The sequence below is a fragment of the Equus quagga genome, chromosome 9 (genome assembly GCF_021613505.1).
Source record: "Equus quagga isolate Etosha38 chromosome 9, UCLA_HA_Equagga_1.0, whole genome shotgun sequence".
NCBI lineage: Eukaryota > Metazoa > Chordata > Mammalia > Perissodactyla > Equidae > Equus > Equus quagga.
The window spans coordinates 64,796,452-64,811,168 of NC_060275.1; the positions used below are offsets into that span (position 1 = coordinate 64,796,452).

Here is a 14,717-nt window from a genome sequence, read left to right on the forward strand (position 1 = left end):
GTCTTCCCTGAATCCCCCAGATATGTCCTCTCTGGGATGAGTGTGTCCCCCCCCAACATCCCCCATCCCAGACTGGGCTCTGCAGAGGAGTCGCACCTATTTTCATCTCACATAATGACTAGCCCAGCAGAAGAACCGAGGATCTTCTGCATCAAAGCACTAACTCTCTGCAAAGCCTGTCCTAGGGCACCTTAGCCCTGAAAAGCCACTGACCCCCCCCGCTAAAAACAACTGAGGTGGGCTTCCAAGGGCTGCCCAGAGTGCTCAGCCCCAGCTCACCTGGAGGAGAGACCACCGAGTGCTGGTTGAGATGAGGCGGAGTGCTGTGCTCAGGTGGTGGGGGCAGGTGTGGGGGCAGGTCGGGCTGCGGCAGGTGCAGGATGGGCTGGGAGAAGTGGCCGATGGGGTCAAAGACGCTGCCTGGGAGCTGGGGCTCCAGGACAGGCACCTGGGCAGCAATGAAGGGTGGAGGTGAGGACTTCATCGTGGGGGCTGCCTGCTGTGGCATGGCGGGCGGGGGTGGCGGCTGCTGCTGCTGCTGTGGAGGCGGAGGCGGTGGGGGCTGCTGAGGCGGCGGCAAGGGCTGCTGGGGAACGGGGGCCGGGGCCTGCTGCATCTGCTGATGGTGGTGGTGATGGTGCTGTGGACAGACAGGTTGACATCAGGCAGACAGAACCCAGTCAGGCCAGACCTAGGGTCACCCCAGGGCCCACAAAGGCAGGTGGCCACTGCTCACCTGATGGGGGACTCCCCTGAAACCACATACCTTCTTCTGCTCCCTCCCGGGATGCCCCTTCTTTTTTGTCTTCTGAGCCATCTCTGCAGAGGAAAAGAGAAGGTGGTGAGGCTCTGGGGAGAAGACTGTGCATTGGCCTTGGATGCAACGCAAGGAGAAAACACAGGATGAGTTCAGAAGGGCCACTGACAGTGAGAGGGCGGCCAGGTTCTGACCGTGATGTGAGTTAGTCACGGCAGAGGGAAAGACGTATGGGAACACCTACTCATCTGCCAGCTGCTTTTCTTAGTGGGGACCATGCCTGAAAAGCCACCCTGCAACCCCAAGTCCATCAGGGTGACACCGGTGCACTGGGAGCCGAGCTAGAGAGACCTTGCCCAATGTCTCCTCCTACTTGCTGGTCAGAGGCCACTATGGGGACCTGAGGGTCTGCACCCCAACCTGCTTTGTCTTGGAACAACTGTCATGCTCGAAATGATCAAGTCCATTTGACAGTGAGGCTCCAAGAAGTTAAGGGACTTGCCCCCAGTCACACAGCCAAAAAGCAGCCACATGGTGGCTCCAACTGCATGCCCTCTGAGGCTCACTCCTCATCCTCCTGGGGGAAGCAGAAATGTGCGAGCCGGGGTGAGAGACCAAGGGTGCCAGCTTGGGTCAAGTTCTGGCCACAGAGCCAGGGGACAAGTAAGGACAGTAATGACAAGTGGGAAGGCCACAGAGTGAGCAATTTAGGGGAGGGAGGGAAGGAAGGAAAGCAGCAGGCTAGCTGGCCACCCTCCTCAGGACGAGCAGGAGCAACACGGCAAGGCGCTCAATGCCATGGCCAGCAGAGGAGGAAGTTGCCTGCCAGCTTCCCTTTCCTCACGGAAGACCGGCCTCAGCGAAGTCCCTGTGTTGGGACACAGTGTGCTGCAGGGAGAAGTCAGTATGGGTCCTGGTTCCTCAGGGGCCAAAAGCTTGTTGTTGCTGCTGTGTGGACACGTCTGGAGTGTGCCTGCCTCTGCAAGAAGCACATAAGAGCCAGCATGCCCCCTCAGCCCCACTCCAGAGATTTATGCTAAGGAGCTTTTGCCAGCCGCATGACCCTCGTCAAACACCATGGGTGCAAACCCCAGAGAAGGAGAGGAGGACTGGCTAGCACTTGTGGGCTAGGAAACGATCAAGTCTCCAACCACCAGGTGGGAGGTGGGGCCCACGGGGCCTTTTGGATTCCTGTCAGAGAGGCATCTCATGGCTTTGCCTGGCACACCTGGAGATCCTTGCCAGGATGCCAGCTCTCTGCGGCTGGCGTCGGAGGACACGTGTGTTGCCCAAAGCAGGGCTACCTCGGCTCACAGCTGTTTCATGGAGGGCGGTGCTAAGCACTTGTGAGGTACACAGCCTCAGGGTGCAGCGCGCCACCAAAGTGGGATGAAAAGGGACCTCATGCCCTGTGAGAGCTCATCACTCCATGTAAGAGACAAGACAGCAACACAAACCTCAGCAGCTACAGACACACGTCCTCATACAAATGGCAGGAACGGGGGACACCTGGGACATGAGAACCATAGGTCCACTCCCAAACTTGGACACTACAGATGCCAGGATACAGGGCTCAGGACTCTGGGTCCAATACAAAACCTAGTGAGAGGGACTCTGCAGTGAGACATACAAAGGGGATAGTTTGGGTGATCTGTAGGATCAGGCCCATGGGGCAGCTGGCAGCTGTGGGTGGGGGAGGAGCACTGGACTAGGGAGGCTGAGGGCCAAGATGGTCAAAGGGACCCTGCATGTGCTGACGGGAACAACGCAGAGGCCATTGACCCAAGGGAGTGGGAGAAAGGCTGGGGCGTCCCCCCAGGTTGAGCTCCTCTCCCAGCATGGATTCCAGCACCAAGAACTGTGGCTTGAGGGAGGCGGGGGCAGCTGCTCACATGCTGGGCATGCCTTTGGGGGCCTGGTGGTGCTGGTGGTGGTAGTTGCTGGTGAAGCTGGGGGCTGGTGGGCAAAGTCTGACCAGAAGACACTGTGTCATGGGAAGAAGGCTGCACAGGGCCAGAGCACCTGTCATCTGCAGCTGTGGGGGAAGCACTGTTTCTTTCACCATAAAGAGGTACAGGGGCTCCGAGCACGTGCTGTCTCCCTGCAGGCCACGAGCAGGAGATGACCACATGAGAACTTGTGGGGACCAAGCGCAAATGGGGCCCTGGGGGCTCCAGGGAGCAGACTCCGGCTGCCTTGGAAAGGTCACTGGCAGTATCCCAGGGCTCCATGGAAGTGCTGGGGGGCACGCCCAGAGTGGAAGAGGGTGGGAGGTGTACAGTAGAGCCCCAGGACCAGAAGACTAAAGGGCCGGCCAATGGTGGGGACCAAGGGGTTCTGGAGCAGCCTGGGGCAGTTGCGTCTAGCTCCCGTAGCCTGAGCCTCGTGTCCGAGTTACTGGCAGGAAGACAAGACAGGAAGTGCACAATTTCACAACACACCAGCCCCAAGACACCCCCACACAAAACTCTCTAGAAAGGGTTACATGAAGATGGCCTCAAGTACTCTGTGATCTTTATTCCATGAAAATGTTGAACTCAACACAAATTTCATCTTTACATAGGATGGTAATTGTACAAAGAATTAAAACGTTTTTGTAAAATCTGATTAAAACACTGATTCCTCCCACACCCCCCGCCCCCCCAACTCAAAGGAAGGAGACAGGATGGAGGGTAAGGGCAGGGCAGAGGCACAGAGCCCCTCAACTGAACTGACTTAGGGAGCCTCAGTGCCAGGGGATGCCTGGGCCTCCCATCCCTCCTACAGCAGCCCCCTCAGGCCCAGCAGCCTGGCTGGTATGTCAAGGCCCGACTGGCGTCTCCCACTGCCCGCACGCAGGAGGCTGCCCATAAGGAGTGGGCACTGCTCCCTCTGCTCTGTTCCGGGGGCACCAGGCACAGGTGACAGTTCGCATCTAAAGATGTTGTTCTCTGCCAGGGAGAAGCCCCACAGACAAGGACTGGATCCAGGGATGAGGGGGCAAGGACCATGCTGGAGAGCTGGCCTGTGGCTACAGCCCGTGTGCATGTGTGTGGGACGTCACACAGGCCGACACTGTGGGAACCCAGGCCGCCATTTGTTCCAAGACGGCAGACTCTTCCCAGAAAGACAATGCCAGCAGCCTCTCAACTGTCCTGTGGGAATCTCTGGGCATGAAGCCCCCTGGCCCCAGCCAGACTCGAGCTGCACCAGGAACAAACACATCAGGCACAGGCCAAAGGGCAGCTCAAAATAGTCTGGCAAATGGAGCTAGACTGGAAGTCGACCAGCCAGAGAATCAGGGAGCAGCCTAGGAACTGCCAAGCATCATGTAGGCCCTGGAGGCTCTGGGGAGGCTGGCACCCAAGGCCAAGGCCGATCGGGGGCAGTCACGGCAGCTTGGACCTAAGATCCGAAGGAGCTGGGCAGGAGTGCCAGGTTTCCGCACAGGCAGTAGCTAGTGCCCAAGGGCCTGAGGGTGGTGAACTGCACCTCCTCAAGCCTGCTTCCAGCTCCAGGAGAAGGCAGGCTCCAAGATGCCAGGAGATGGCCAGGCCTTAAAGAAGTACACACAAACTACACTTCAGAAAAAAAGCTCCCTGAAACGCAAATGCTGTTCCTTAAGGGGCTTTTCATGTCAGGCAGCTTTCTGCTGAGATGCTAGATTCATGACCAAAAAAGGGCCGATGTTTATTTTTAGAGCGAAAAAGCCTATTCAGTGCCTCTGAGAGGGCTTAGATGCTGCACCCTGGCCTGCCCCACCCCAGCGACTGGATCATTCGATGAAGACTAGGAGAGTATTCATGCTGGCAACGCCTCTCAGAGATGTGCCTGGAGCAGGCCCCAAGAGCTCTGACAGCCACCCCATTGACTGGGTCCGGTACTGCGGGTCTGGAGAGCCCTTTCTCACCCCTGATCCCACTGGAGGCAGGGATGATGGGTTGGAGGGCCAGGTCAGGTGACTACACGCCAGCCCCTGCCTCCTGCAGCCTGCTTCTCATCACCTGGGAGGGACTGGGAGGTACTCTCCCTACGTGACTTTAGGAGCAGAGGCCAAAGAAGTTGGGAAAATGCCCAACAGGCAACAATGGGAACAATGAAAACGGAAGGAAGACTCCAGGGAGCTGAGTCAGTTGTGGCTGGTGACAGCCTCTAGCTGCTGGAGCCTCACAGGGCACCAGAGAGAAGGCGTGCAAAGGGATAGCCCCGCTGAGCCTTCGAGTCCAGCTGGCCTCAACTCTAAAGCCTGCTCCTCACTTGGGAAAGTTCTAGACGTGAATGTTCTTCCTTAGGCTGAATGAGATCTTTCCTGGGCTAACGTCATTCCAAGGTCCAGGAGGGAAGCAGTTAGGATCCAGAACCCCAGAAAAAGAGGGAGGGATGAAGAGAGAACACACACTGTGATGCAGCCTTGCACACGGAGCAGCACCACACGTATGCGTGTGTAGGGGACTGTCATCACTTGCCACCAGGGAGGCTGGGTGGGACAGCCAGGCAGTCTTTACACAGGACGCAGCCTTCCCGGAGGCGGGACTAGGCGTGTACTCTGGACATGACTAATCCACCCCGGGGACAGGCCCAGGGCTCTGAGGAATTCCATAACTCGATGGAGTCCTGTCCCTTTCACAGAAGAAAATGGACTTAAGCTATAGCTTGCTGGGAAGGAATCTGGAACTGAAGACCGTTTTATTAAGAGTCCGTGTCCAATGATTAGGCAGGACCTACATAGAGGGAGAGAGAAACCAGTGTGAGAGAAATGGTGTGGAATGTACCGTTCAAGTCACAAGAACAGAAGAACTGCAGACTGAGCCAGCCTCTTGTGCCCCACGTGCTGACAGGCACGAGAGAACAGCGCCTGAGACTAGAACCCTGCGCCCTGCCTGGCCAGACCTGGACGGGGACAGACCCACCTTCCCCTCAGAAGGGCCACGGATCCAGCACACGCGGACGTCTCCAAAACCGGCCTGGGGCCTGTGTGTGCTTCTAGATGAACGACTGCTTCCAGGAACGAGCTCCGTGTGCGCCCTCAGTTCGCGCACGCTGGTGCTTCCTTTACTGGTCTTCGAGCCAGTGATGCCCCTGCCTGTCCTACTCGCCGTCACCCCTGCAGTTCAGCCCAGTGTGCCGCGCCCTCAGGTGCCCAGGACTGAGTTTATCCCCCCCACTCCGTCTGCCTTCTGCCCTTGTCTGTCTCAGGGAGGTGATGCTGGCCCTTCATCAGAGCCTGGGTAGAGGTAAGGAAAGCCCCCACAAGAAAGGGTCTCTGGAGTATAGCACTCCCACTAACGGCTTGGTCTCTGCATTCCTACAAACCCCAAGAAACAAAAAACAAATGACAAAAAGAGAAATCAGTTACACACACTGTTAAGAAAGGAAAAAAATTTAAAAAAACAGACTGAGGAGGAAAGTCATCCTTTCTTTTTCCAGGGAATCGAATGCGGTCCCCCTTGAGTGAGGAGGGGCGAGGAGCTGGTTCCCACCCACACAGCAGAGCAGACGCCTCAGCTCGAGCGACGGATGGAACCAACGCTGCACTCCCATAGTCTGCAAGCACACGCATGGGAAAAACCCGCCCATCCCATTCAGGGCACATTCCACAAGGCGCGCCCTCCGTAATGCCCCAGAATAACTCCAGCTGTGACCCATGAGTGTGTGGGTATGTGAGGGGTCACCTGGGGGTGCAGGGAGATGGCCACAGCTCTGTCCTCCAGGTCTCTTCCTACCCCGACCCCTGCAGGGCCTTCCCCCTTTCCTGAGAGCAAGCCTCACACCCTTGGAGCAGGCAGCAGCAGGCCCCAAGATGGGACCGCAACTGAGTCCCTCAAAGGCCCTGGGGGTCGGAAGCCGAGGCTGGTTGTCTGGGAAGAACACCCCATGGCCTCTGTCTGCACTTTCCAGATCAAATCTTTCCAAAACATCAAGCATTCCTTTTTCCCCCGGAGCTACTAAGAAACACCCACATGCTCCAATCCTGGGAAAAGGAAACCAGGAGACTAAAATAGCTGGAGTGTGCTCCCACTGCAAATATGAGACCAGGTCTAAGTCCAAGAGAATCACCCCATACCTCCTGGAACCCCTGTCCCAGCCCAGGTAGCTGGGGGCAGGGGGTGCTCCTGAGATGAACACGAGCTTTATGTCTACCACTGTCCAACAACCTGTAACATCTGGGAAGAGCTAGATAGCAGCAATGTGATGAGGTGAAAGCTGGACAGAAGTCTTGGGACATCCCTGGTCCCACAAGCAAGGCAGACGTGATCCTAGCACTGGGGACAGGGAGGCCACAGCTCTACCCACAGCCCACCTGACATGGCAGTGGAAAGGGGAAACCAGGGCACCAGCCTCTGTCTGCCTAGCCGAGGTTGACAGATGCCTTAAGGGCGGTGGGAGGGTGGCACTTGTACCCTGCCCCTCCTAATACTGAGCCCTCAAGTAGATCTAGACTTTAGCCAGAAAGGAAGATCAGCAACAGACCACACCCCAAGTAATACCTGGGTACAGAGGATGTGGTGGGATTGGCCAAACAGTGCTGCTGCTCCTAGCAGGCGGGTACACACGACATAAGGCCTGGGACCCAACGGGGAAAGAGTCTGTGGGTACACGGCCTTCCTGAACTGCAGCCTGGCCACAAGGACCAGCCTGTGGCCCGAGCAGGGGTCCACATACCTCCCCTTCTAGCCCAGTTTAGTGCCTCTGTGCCATTTCTTTTGGTGATTCATGTCTCGGGGCCACGTGGGCAGAACTGACCCTTAGTACAAATAACAAAAATAGTCCCTTTCAGGAATTCCGGCTCCAATCCAAATGGAAACACAAGAACATGGAGGGCAAAACAATTAAGCCCCAAAAGTCCAAGGGAAATACCTTCAGTGCCCCCCACCCTTCCTCATCCCTCCAAGGCAGAATCGCCTATAATTGGACACAGACACCAGGGCCGCCTGGCTCCCCGGACCCAGCATGAGCAGATGTGGAGGAGGCGCCCAGGAAGCTAGTGCAGTTTCCTGTTCAGGATGGGGTGATGGATGGCCATCACACTCAGTGGTGCAGGGGCACAGGCTCCTGCCTTGAGACCCAGAGAGCACAAACTCACAGAGTGGGTCCCTCCCCAGAGCAGAAGCACCCAGCTGGCCCATGACAGAGCTCTCCAGTGCACACAGACGGTGAAGGAAAAGCCAGGACCACTAAGACAAAAGGGAGCCTCACAAAACTCAAGGTGGAGAGGGCGCCTGGGAAGAGGGAGGAGCTGGAGGCAGCCGAGCGAGCCGCCAAGGCCAGAGAGCTGGAGCCTGGGAGCCTGCAGGCCAGCAACTCCAAGACTGTAAATCTCACCCTTCTTCCTGCCAGGACAGCTGTTCCCAGGACTCTCAGATTACTCGTTGCACAATCTTTCCACTTTCTTTAAAAGAGGGAAAAAAATGTGAAAAAACAAAGAAAAAAATCACAGCAGCAGCAGAGAGCTGGAAATGCTGTCATGGCTGCTCCAGAGCAGGCGAGATGCAGGGCACTGAGGAGGCCATGAGCATTCCTGCCTGGCACAAATGTACCCTGGAGAGGAGCCTGGGGGCCAGTGACAAAGGACAAAGTCACAGACTCACAATCAGGACATGAGGACGTGATGGTCACAGCACCAAAGAGCCACAGCAGTGCCCCCTTGGCCATGCTGTATTTTAATAGTCAAGTCCCCTGCCAATTTCAGCCTGTGGGGTTTTCTTTCAGTCGCTCAGATCCTTAGCAGAAAAGGCTACAAAACCCCTAGCAGAAGCAGCCTGCTAGAAAATGCAGGAGGTGCAAGACCCCAGTGCACAGGTAAACCCAAGGCGCAGCTAGCACCAAAAAGGAGAAGTCAGCAGCCAGCAGGGATGCTCACTGGGCAGGAGAACACAGCCACTCACCCTGCTGAGGGCGGTGGGCCCTGCCCTTCCTGGGCAGGCAGGGGCGCAGTGCCCTCTGCTGGCTGATGGATAAAAAAGCCAAGGGGGAGTGGTGGTTAGGAAGAAAGAAAAAAGAGCAAAGGATGGTGAAGAGGCCTCCATCCAGGGGCCGGCCGGGTGACACCGCACATTCCACTTCTTGGCGGCCTGGGGTTTGCCGGTTTGGATCCTGGGTGTGGACAGGACACCGCATGGCTTGGCAGGCGTCCCATGTATAAAGTAGAGGAAAATGGGCATGGATGTTAGCTCAGGGCCAGTCTTCCTGAGCAAAAAGAGGAGGATTGGCAGTAGTTAGCTCAGGACTAATCTTCCTCCCCCCCCCCCAAAAAAAAGAAAAAAAGAGGCCTCCATCCAGCAAACTGCCCACAGCAGCCTCTCTGTCCACACCAGAAACTCAACAGATGCAGAACACAGCTTAATGAACTTCATCTCATTGCAAACGAGGTAGTCCAGAGCATTGGGAGTTCTGGAGAAGCCCTACCCACTCCAAGACGAGCCCACTCTCACCGGGGAAGCCTGGTGCCCTCACTGTAAAAGGGAAGAGGAACAGAGACAAGGCCTGAGGCCCCTGGACTGAGGCAGCTGAGCCTACATGAGGACCTGTGTGAGCACATGCCATGGAGCAGCATCTCTTCCAGCTGCTCTAAGTGATCCTCAAACTTCCACAGTATCACCAGGTCACACTATTTACAGGAACTGATTAAGTGGAACTTATCGTTTATGTCCAGTTAGAATAAAATATGAGACACAGGACAGGTCCATGAAAGAACATGCCAGAGTCTCTGCTGCCCACACACATACCTCCCACTGTGGATATGCAAGGGGGCAGCCTGCCTGCAGTGGCACGCCTGAGGCCTGGGGCGACCTCTTGGCAGTCTGCAGACAGTCTGCTCGGCTGATGGAAGGAGACCTGCCCAGGGGGCCATCCTACTCCTCGAGACACAAATGTCAGCTCCACCTCACAGCAAGGGCTTGTGGTCAGGCTTTTTTCCTAGCCTCTCCTCTGGGTCAGTGTGAGCATCTGTTCCCCTGAGAACGATCAGGAAAACGCACATCTGGAGGAAAGGCCCTGCTCCCCACCACTGTGCAGCTCCCAGAATCTCCACCTGCCCCCACATTCCAAGCTAAAGGTGCTGCCCAGGTGGGTAATGGGCTCTGCCAGGGCACGGGGGTCAAATATGCAGGCCCATGGAGCATGGAGAGAAGAGACTATTAGAGGCACAGGACACGCATGTCCAAGTGCATGCAGAGTTAGGGGCAGCCAACACAACAGTGAGCACACTCTGGGGAGAGTGGCAGTGCCCTGAGCCCGGGGGGCGTCAGGGCCAAGAGCAGGCTGCTCCACACCTGCCGAAGCATATCACCTAGAAAGGCCGCACGGCATGCGACTGGGATGCAGGAAGACTGTGGGGCTGGAGAGGGTCACGCTAAGATCCATGCCACCACCCTTGGCCACTCATCCTACCCCCAGACAAGGGCGGGGAAAGGCTGCAGGGCTACCCACCACCACAGTTAGAGGATTAACATGATGGTGGGGTAGACGGACAGATGGAGGGCTCAGCAAGTTCTTACGACTGCCATCTCCAGTCTCTAGCAGCCTGGACACAGGACTAAGCAGTGCCGAGCACAGGCAGGAGTGTGACAAGATGCTAAGGAAGATGCCTAACCTGTTTCAGAGTCTTCGCTATCAGAGGAGCTGGACTCGCTGGTGCTCTCAGACTCCGAGGACGAGAAGCCCTTCATCTTGGAGGAGCCGGCAATCACGTCAACTTTCTCGGCTACAATAAAGCAACAGGGACTGCATCAGGCAGGACCCGACCCAGAACGCTTATGTTAGCCACAGGCAAACCCCAACTGCCGGGAGGAAGGGCCAGTGGGGAGTCAGTCTACGCCCCGTGAGTCACAGGGCTGCTCCGAACAGCCAGCTGCAATTGTCCCAGACCCAACGGGGCCACATTTCCCAGCAGTAAGGTGCTTAGCTTACTGCACAACAGCCAAAAACCTGGCTCATGCTGGAATTTCAAGGCCCCTCCAATCTTTCAGATCCTCTGCAGGGTTCATCAAGGATTAAGAGACCAGGCAGAATAGAATTCCCTAACACAAAGAACTACTGGGCTTGGACTCTCTCAGTAACTTTTCTGGCAGTGGGTGAAGAGGACCCAAAGGGGACAGGACAGCCAGAGAAAAAGTAAGACAAGGAAAGAGCCCCAGGCCCCCAGGAGCCATTATGGGCTGGGACAAAGGCTGTGAGCCACACTCTGATGTGGATCCTGTGTCCTACTGGTCTTAAGGCAGAAGCTAGAAGCCAAGACAAGGCGTTTATAACACGGAAGGGCTGCTTGGAAGACTGTCGCAAAAAGGGGACTACATGGAGCTGGTGAAGGACAGCATGTAGGCGCAGTGCCCACCTAAGGCCCTTCTTCCTGGCCTCACCCCCCAGAGGCCCCAAAGAGGCAGGGATGGCTTTGGGGCAGGACTCCACCACAGGCAGCTAAGGATGAAAGCTGCTGCTGCTTAGAGCAAGACTCAGGACACCAAGGTGCAGGTGGGGCCCCAGACGGCCATCAGCCAGAGTGGTTGAGAAAGGAACCGACAGCCCAGGATTGAGTGTGATGTCACAACCCTCCAGAGGTTTCTATGTCTAGGAGACAGGCTTTATGACTGGAAAAGAGCCCACAGATGGGGACAGCTGAGCCTGGAAGGCAAACTTCTGAGGGTGCCCAGGGAGGCCTTCGCTAAGGGAAGGGCAGGAGGAACTGCTCCATCCACCTGTCCAGCAAACCCCCTCAGCTGGGACTGGGAACACCCTACCCCGCCCAAGAGCCCAAGGGCACCTTGAGGTTTCCTTTTCTTCCGTAAACAGGAGGTGACATAGCGCTCCAGTTCCCGCAGGGTAGATGGCTTCAGGGTCTCGAAGTCGATCTCGATCTCATCGGGGTTGGAGTTTTTGAGCGAGGGCTCCCGTGACTGGATAATGTGCACCACGCGGCCCAGCTTCTCGCCGGGGAGCTTGTTGATGTCCAGGCTGAGCTGCCGCTTCTCCTCATACGACATGGGCTTGCACTTCTCCTCCTCCTCCGACTCGTACGCAGGAGGAGGCTTGCTCTTTGTGGGTGCCGGCTCCTTCTTGCTATGAAGGGACAAGGCAGACACCATCAGGAACCCGGATGCCCATCCCCCATGTGCAGCTTGGGGGGCTTCCACAGTCCACCTGGCTAGTCTTCAGAGGAAACTGGGGACACTGGCAACGCCATCCCAGGGGCATTGCTGTGGCCTGTCCTCACTGCGTGTACCACACTACCTGCTATCCTCCCTCCCGCGCCAAACACAGTGAGCAGAAGTCTCACGAGAGAAAAGGGCTGAGAGGCAGCCTCTCAACCCAGCGGGGCAGGCAGGGGCCCACCCGGGCGTTCTCAGGGGGCACAGACCTCACGTTGCTGCTGCCGCTGTTGTTCTTCTTGGTTTTTTTGGGAGGCAGCTCCTTGGCTTTACTTTTCTTACTCTCCTCCACTTCCTCTTTCTTTTTGTGCTTTTCTTTTTTCTTTTCCTTCTTGTCTTTCTCTTTTTTCTTTGGTTTGTTCTGCTGGGGCTGTGAGAGGGCTGCGAGCTGCTCGTGCACGGCCTTAAGCTGGGGAGCAGACAGGCAGGACATGCGCCTGTCACCCTGGGCTCTGCGTGGACTGCCAGGACGTGGACAAGGGAGGCAGGGGAGGGAGCTAGGCCTCAGCTCCAAGACCTGCCATCTCATCAGACTGCCAAAGTGCCCATGCACACCCAGGCCCTGGACTCCAAGGGTGCCCAGTGTCTTCCTTGCCAGAGGAGCCCTCTAAGCCGTCAGATGCTGAGCCCCAAGGTCATCCTGGGCCCAGGAGGAAGATCCCTAGGAGGCCAGGTAAGAGTGCAGCAGACACACTGGGCACTGAGGACCTGATGGCCAGCTTGTAGGCAGAAGAGCAACCATGCAGCCCCAGGAGAGACAGACACCCCGCCTCAGCCCCTTCCTTCTGGAAACTGGAAGGATCCAGAAGCCTCGCCTCTGCCCAGAGACCAGCCATGCCTCCCTACCTCCATACCCACAGTGTGCACATGACCTAGCACAAGGGAACCAGTGGGAATTCTGCTCCTGCTGAACTCAGAGCCAAAACCATCTCGTGGAGATCTATGGGGAGACAGCCCCAGCCCAAGGGATTCTGGGAGGACTGGGAATGCAGCTGCCTGTGCCCTCACCTGCTCCTGGAGCTCGGCCAGCCGCTGCGCTCGCTCCTCCTCAGAGTCATCAGTTGAGCTGTCACTGTCCGAGGAGCTATCACTGCTGCTGTCACTGGATGAAGGTGGGGCTGCAACCTTGGTGGGGGGTGGCACTGCGGGGGAGGACACAGCCACCACAGGCTCCTCGGGCTCGTCTGGCATCTTGGCAAAACGCATCTCGAACACATGCGGGGGGGGGGGGGGGGGGGGAAGCTGTGCCCATGAGGGCTGTAGGGTGCCCAGGCATGTGGGCAGGGGGCCTGAGCTGTGCCCAGCATCACCCCAGCCTCACTAGCTGCTGGGGTCAACTTGAGAGAAAGCAAGCAGGAAGCTCAAAGAGGGTTGGGCCTACGGTGATCCCTTCCCTGCCACAAAGGAGAGGGGCCACTTAGGGCCCCCCTGACAGCTCTTCTAACACTCCTGTCAAGTCTCACCCTGAAGAGAAAGGTGCTCCTGACACGGCCTGGAACCCAATCCCTGGGAGAGACACCCACATAAGGCCAGCTGACCCAGGTCAGAGGAGGCAGCCAGCCACTGAGGATGTCAGTGTGGGGATCCTCAATAGATGGTGGGCCAAGGGGAGGACCCACAGAAAGAGTGCCCTGAGGCTCCCATCAGGTCAGTGCTCGCTCAGTACATCCTGAGGGAATCTTCTGGATGCCAGGGCTGGCACTGGGATACAAAAGTGAACAGAACAGGAGCTTCTGCCCACTTATGGTTCACAATCCCACAGGGAGTTTTTTAAAGAGTGCCCAGGCAGAGGAAACAGCACATGCAAAGGCCCTGCCATAGGAATGAGCCTGGCACAGAACCTGCGGCCAGTGAGGAGGCCAAGCCTCTGCTGCAGTGGGCATGTTGTCTCTGTCTGCCTCCCCATTCCTCAGATCATCTCTGGGGCACATAACTGAGGAGAGCCACGCCACTAGCTAAGATGTCTCCAAGGCATGCAAAGCAAGGTGAGAAAGGTACAGGACAGCAGATATGGCAGTACTGTGGACAGGCTAAAGAAGGGAGCTAGCCTTGTGAGGTACAAGCAACCCAAGCAGAGATCACGGGGCTATAGAGCCCAGGATCCCGCCCCCGAAGACTCTGAGACTTTCCAACTCTAAGATCCAGGAATTGATGGAACTGTGTGGGGTCACAGAGCTAGGGGGCAGCAGCCTTGCCTGGGCATCTAGGGGTCCAGCTGTGTGCCGCCTAGCTAGCCAGCTGGCAGATCCTTCCCCACCCGAGGGGCTCCATCATCATAAATCCAAGGACGACTCAGGACAAAGGATAGCAGCAGAAGGAACAAAGCTGGCTTTCCAGCAGGATGTTGGGATCTGCTTTAAGCCTGGTATAAGTCAGTCAATGGAAGGGGCTTTCCCCAATGAAGGAGCAAGCTTCAGAGAGCAGCGCAGCCCAGGAGGGACGTGGCGTCGAGCTCCAGGGCTGCCGTTTCAAAATGGGGCACGTTTGATAGAGCCGGACCTAGAAGCCCCTCCTGATGTCTCTGGAAACAGCTTCAGGTTTCCCCTCCTCTAGGGACCTGGGAGAGAAAGGGCGACCTGGGCAGCAGGGCAGGCATCCCACACAACTATGGTGCTGTCCCCTGTACTCCCTCAATGGCCCTGTGCAGCCTTTTCTGAGGCAGCTCCTCCTCCCGGCAAGGCATCTGCCCGGACTCTGCTGTGAAGTAGTAAGACCAATAGCCTTTCTAATTTATTCAGAAGGAAATACTGGAGCAGGTCTGAGGGCAAAAGAGAAGACACACTGGGGAGTGGGCAGACGGCACACGACCAGAGACCATTACTGCCCAGGCTGCCATG

At 56.9% G+C, this 14,717-nt stretch overlaps 1 protein-coding gene across 2 annotated transcripts in view; it reads right to left on the reverse strand.

Moving 5' to 3' along the window:
* Positions 1-14,717, reverse strand: part of BRD4 (bromodomain containing 4) — an 82,585-nt gene that overhangs the window by 6,520 nt on the left and 61,348 nt on the right. Inside the window, exons 8-13 of one of the 2 annotated variants that reach the window (XM_046671510.1) lie at positions 12,889-13,097; positions 12,090-12,289; positions 11,496-11,791; positions 10,329-10,439; positions 767-819; positions 280-640 (exon numbers count right to left, since the gene is read on the reverse strand). In XM_046671510.1, the coding sequence (XP_046527466.1) occupies positions 280-640; positions 767-819; positions 10,329-10,439; positions 11,496-11,791; positions 12,090-12,289; positions 12,889-13,097 (1,230 nt within the window). The remainder of the gene's footprint in view (positions 1-279; positions 641-766; positions 820-10,328; positions 10,440-11,495; positions 11,792-12,089; positions 12,290-12,888; positions 13,098-14,717) is intronic. The other variant, XM_046671511.1, reaches the window with a different exon arrangement.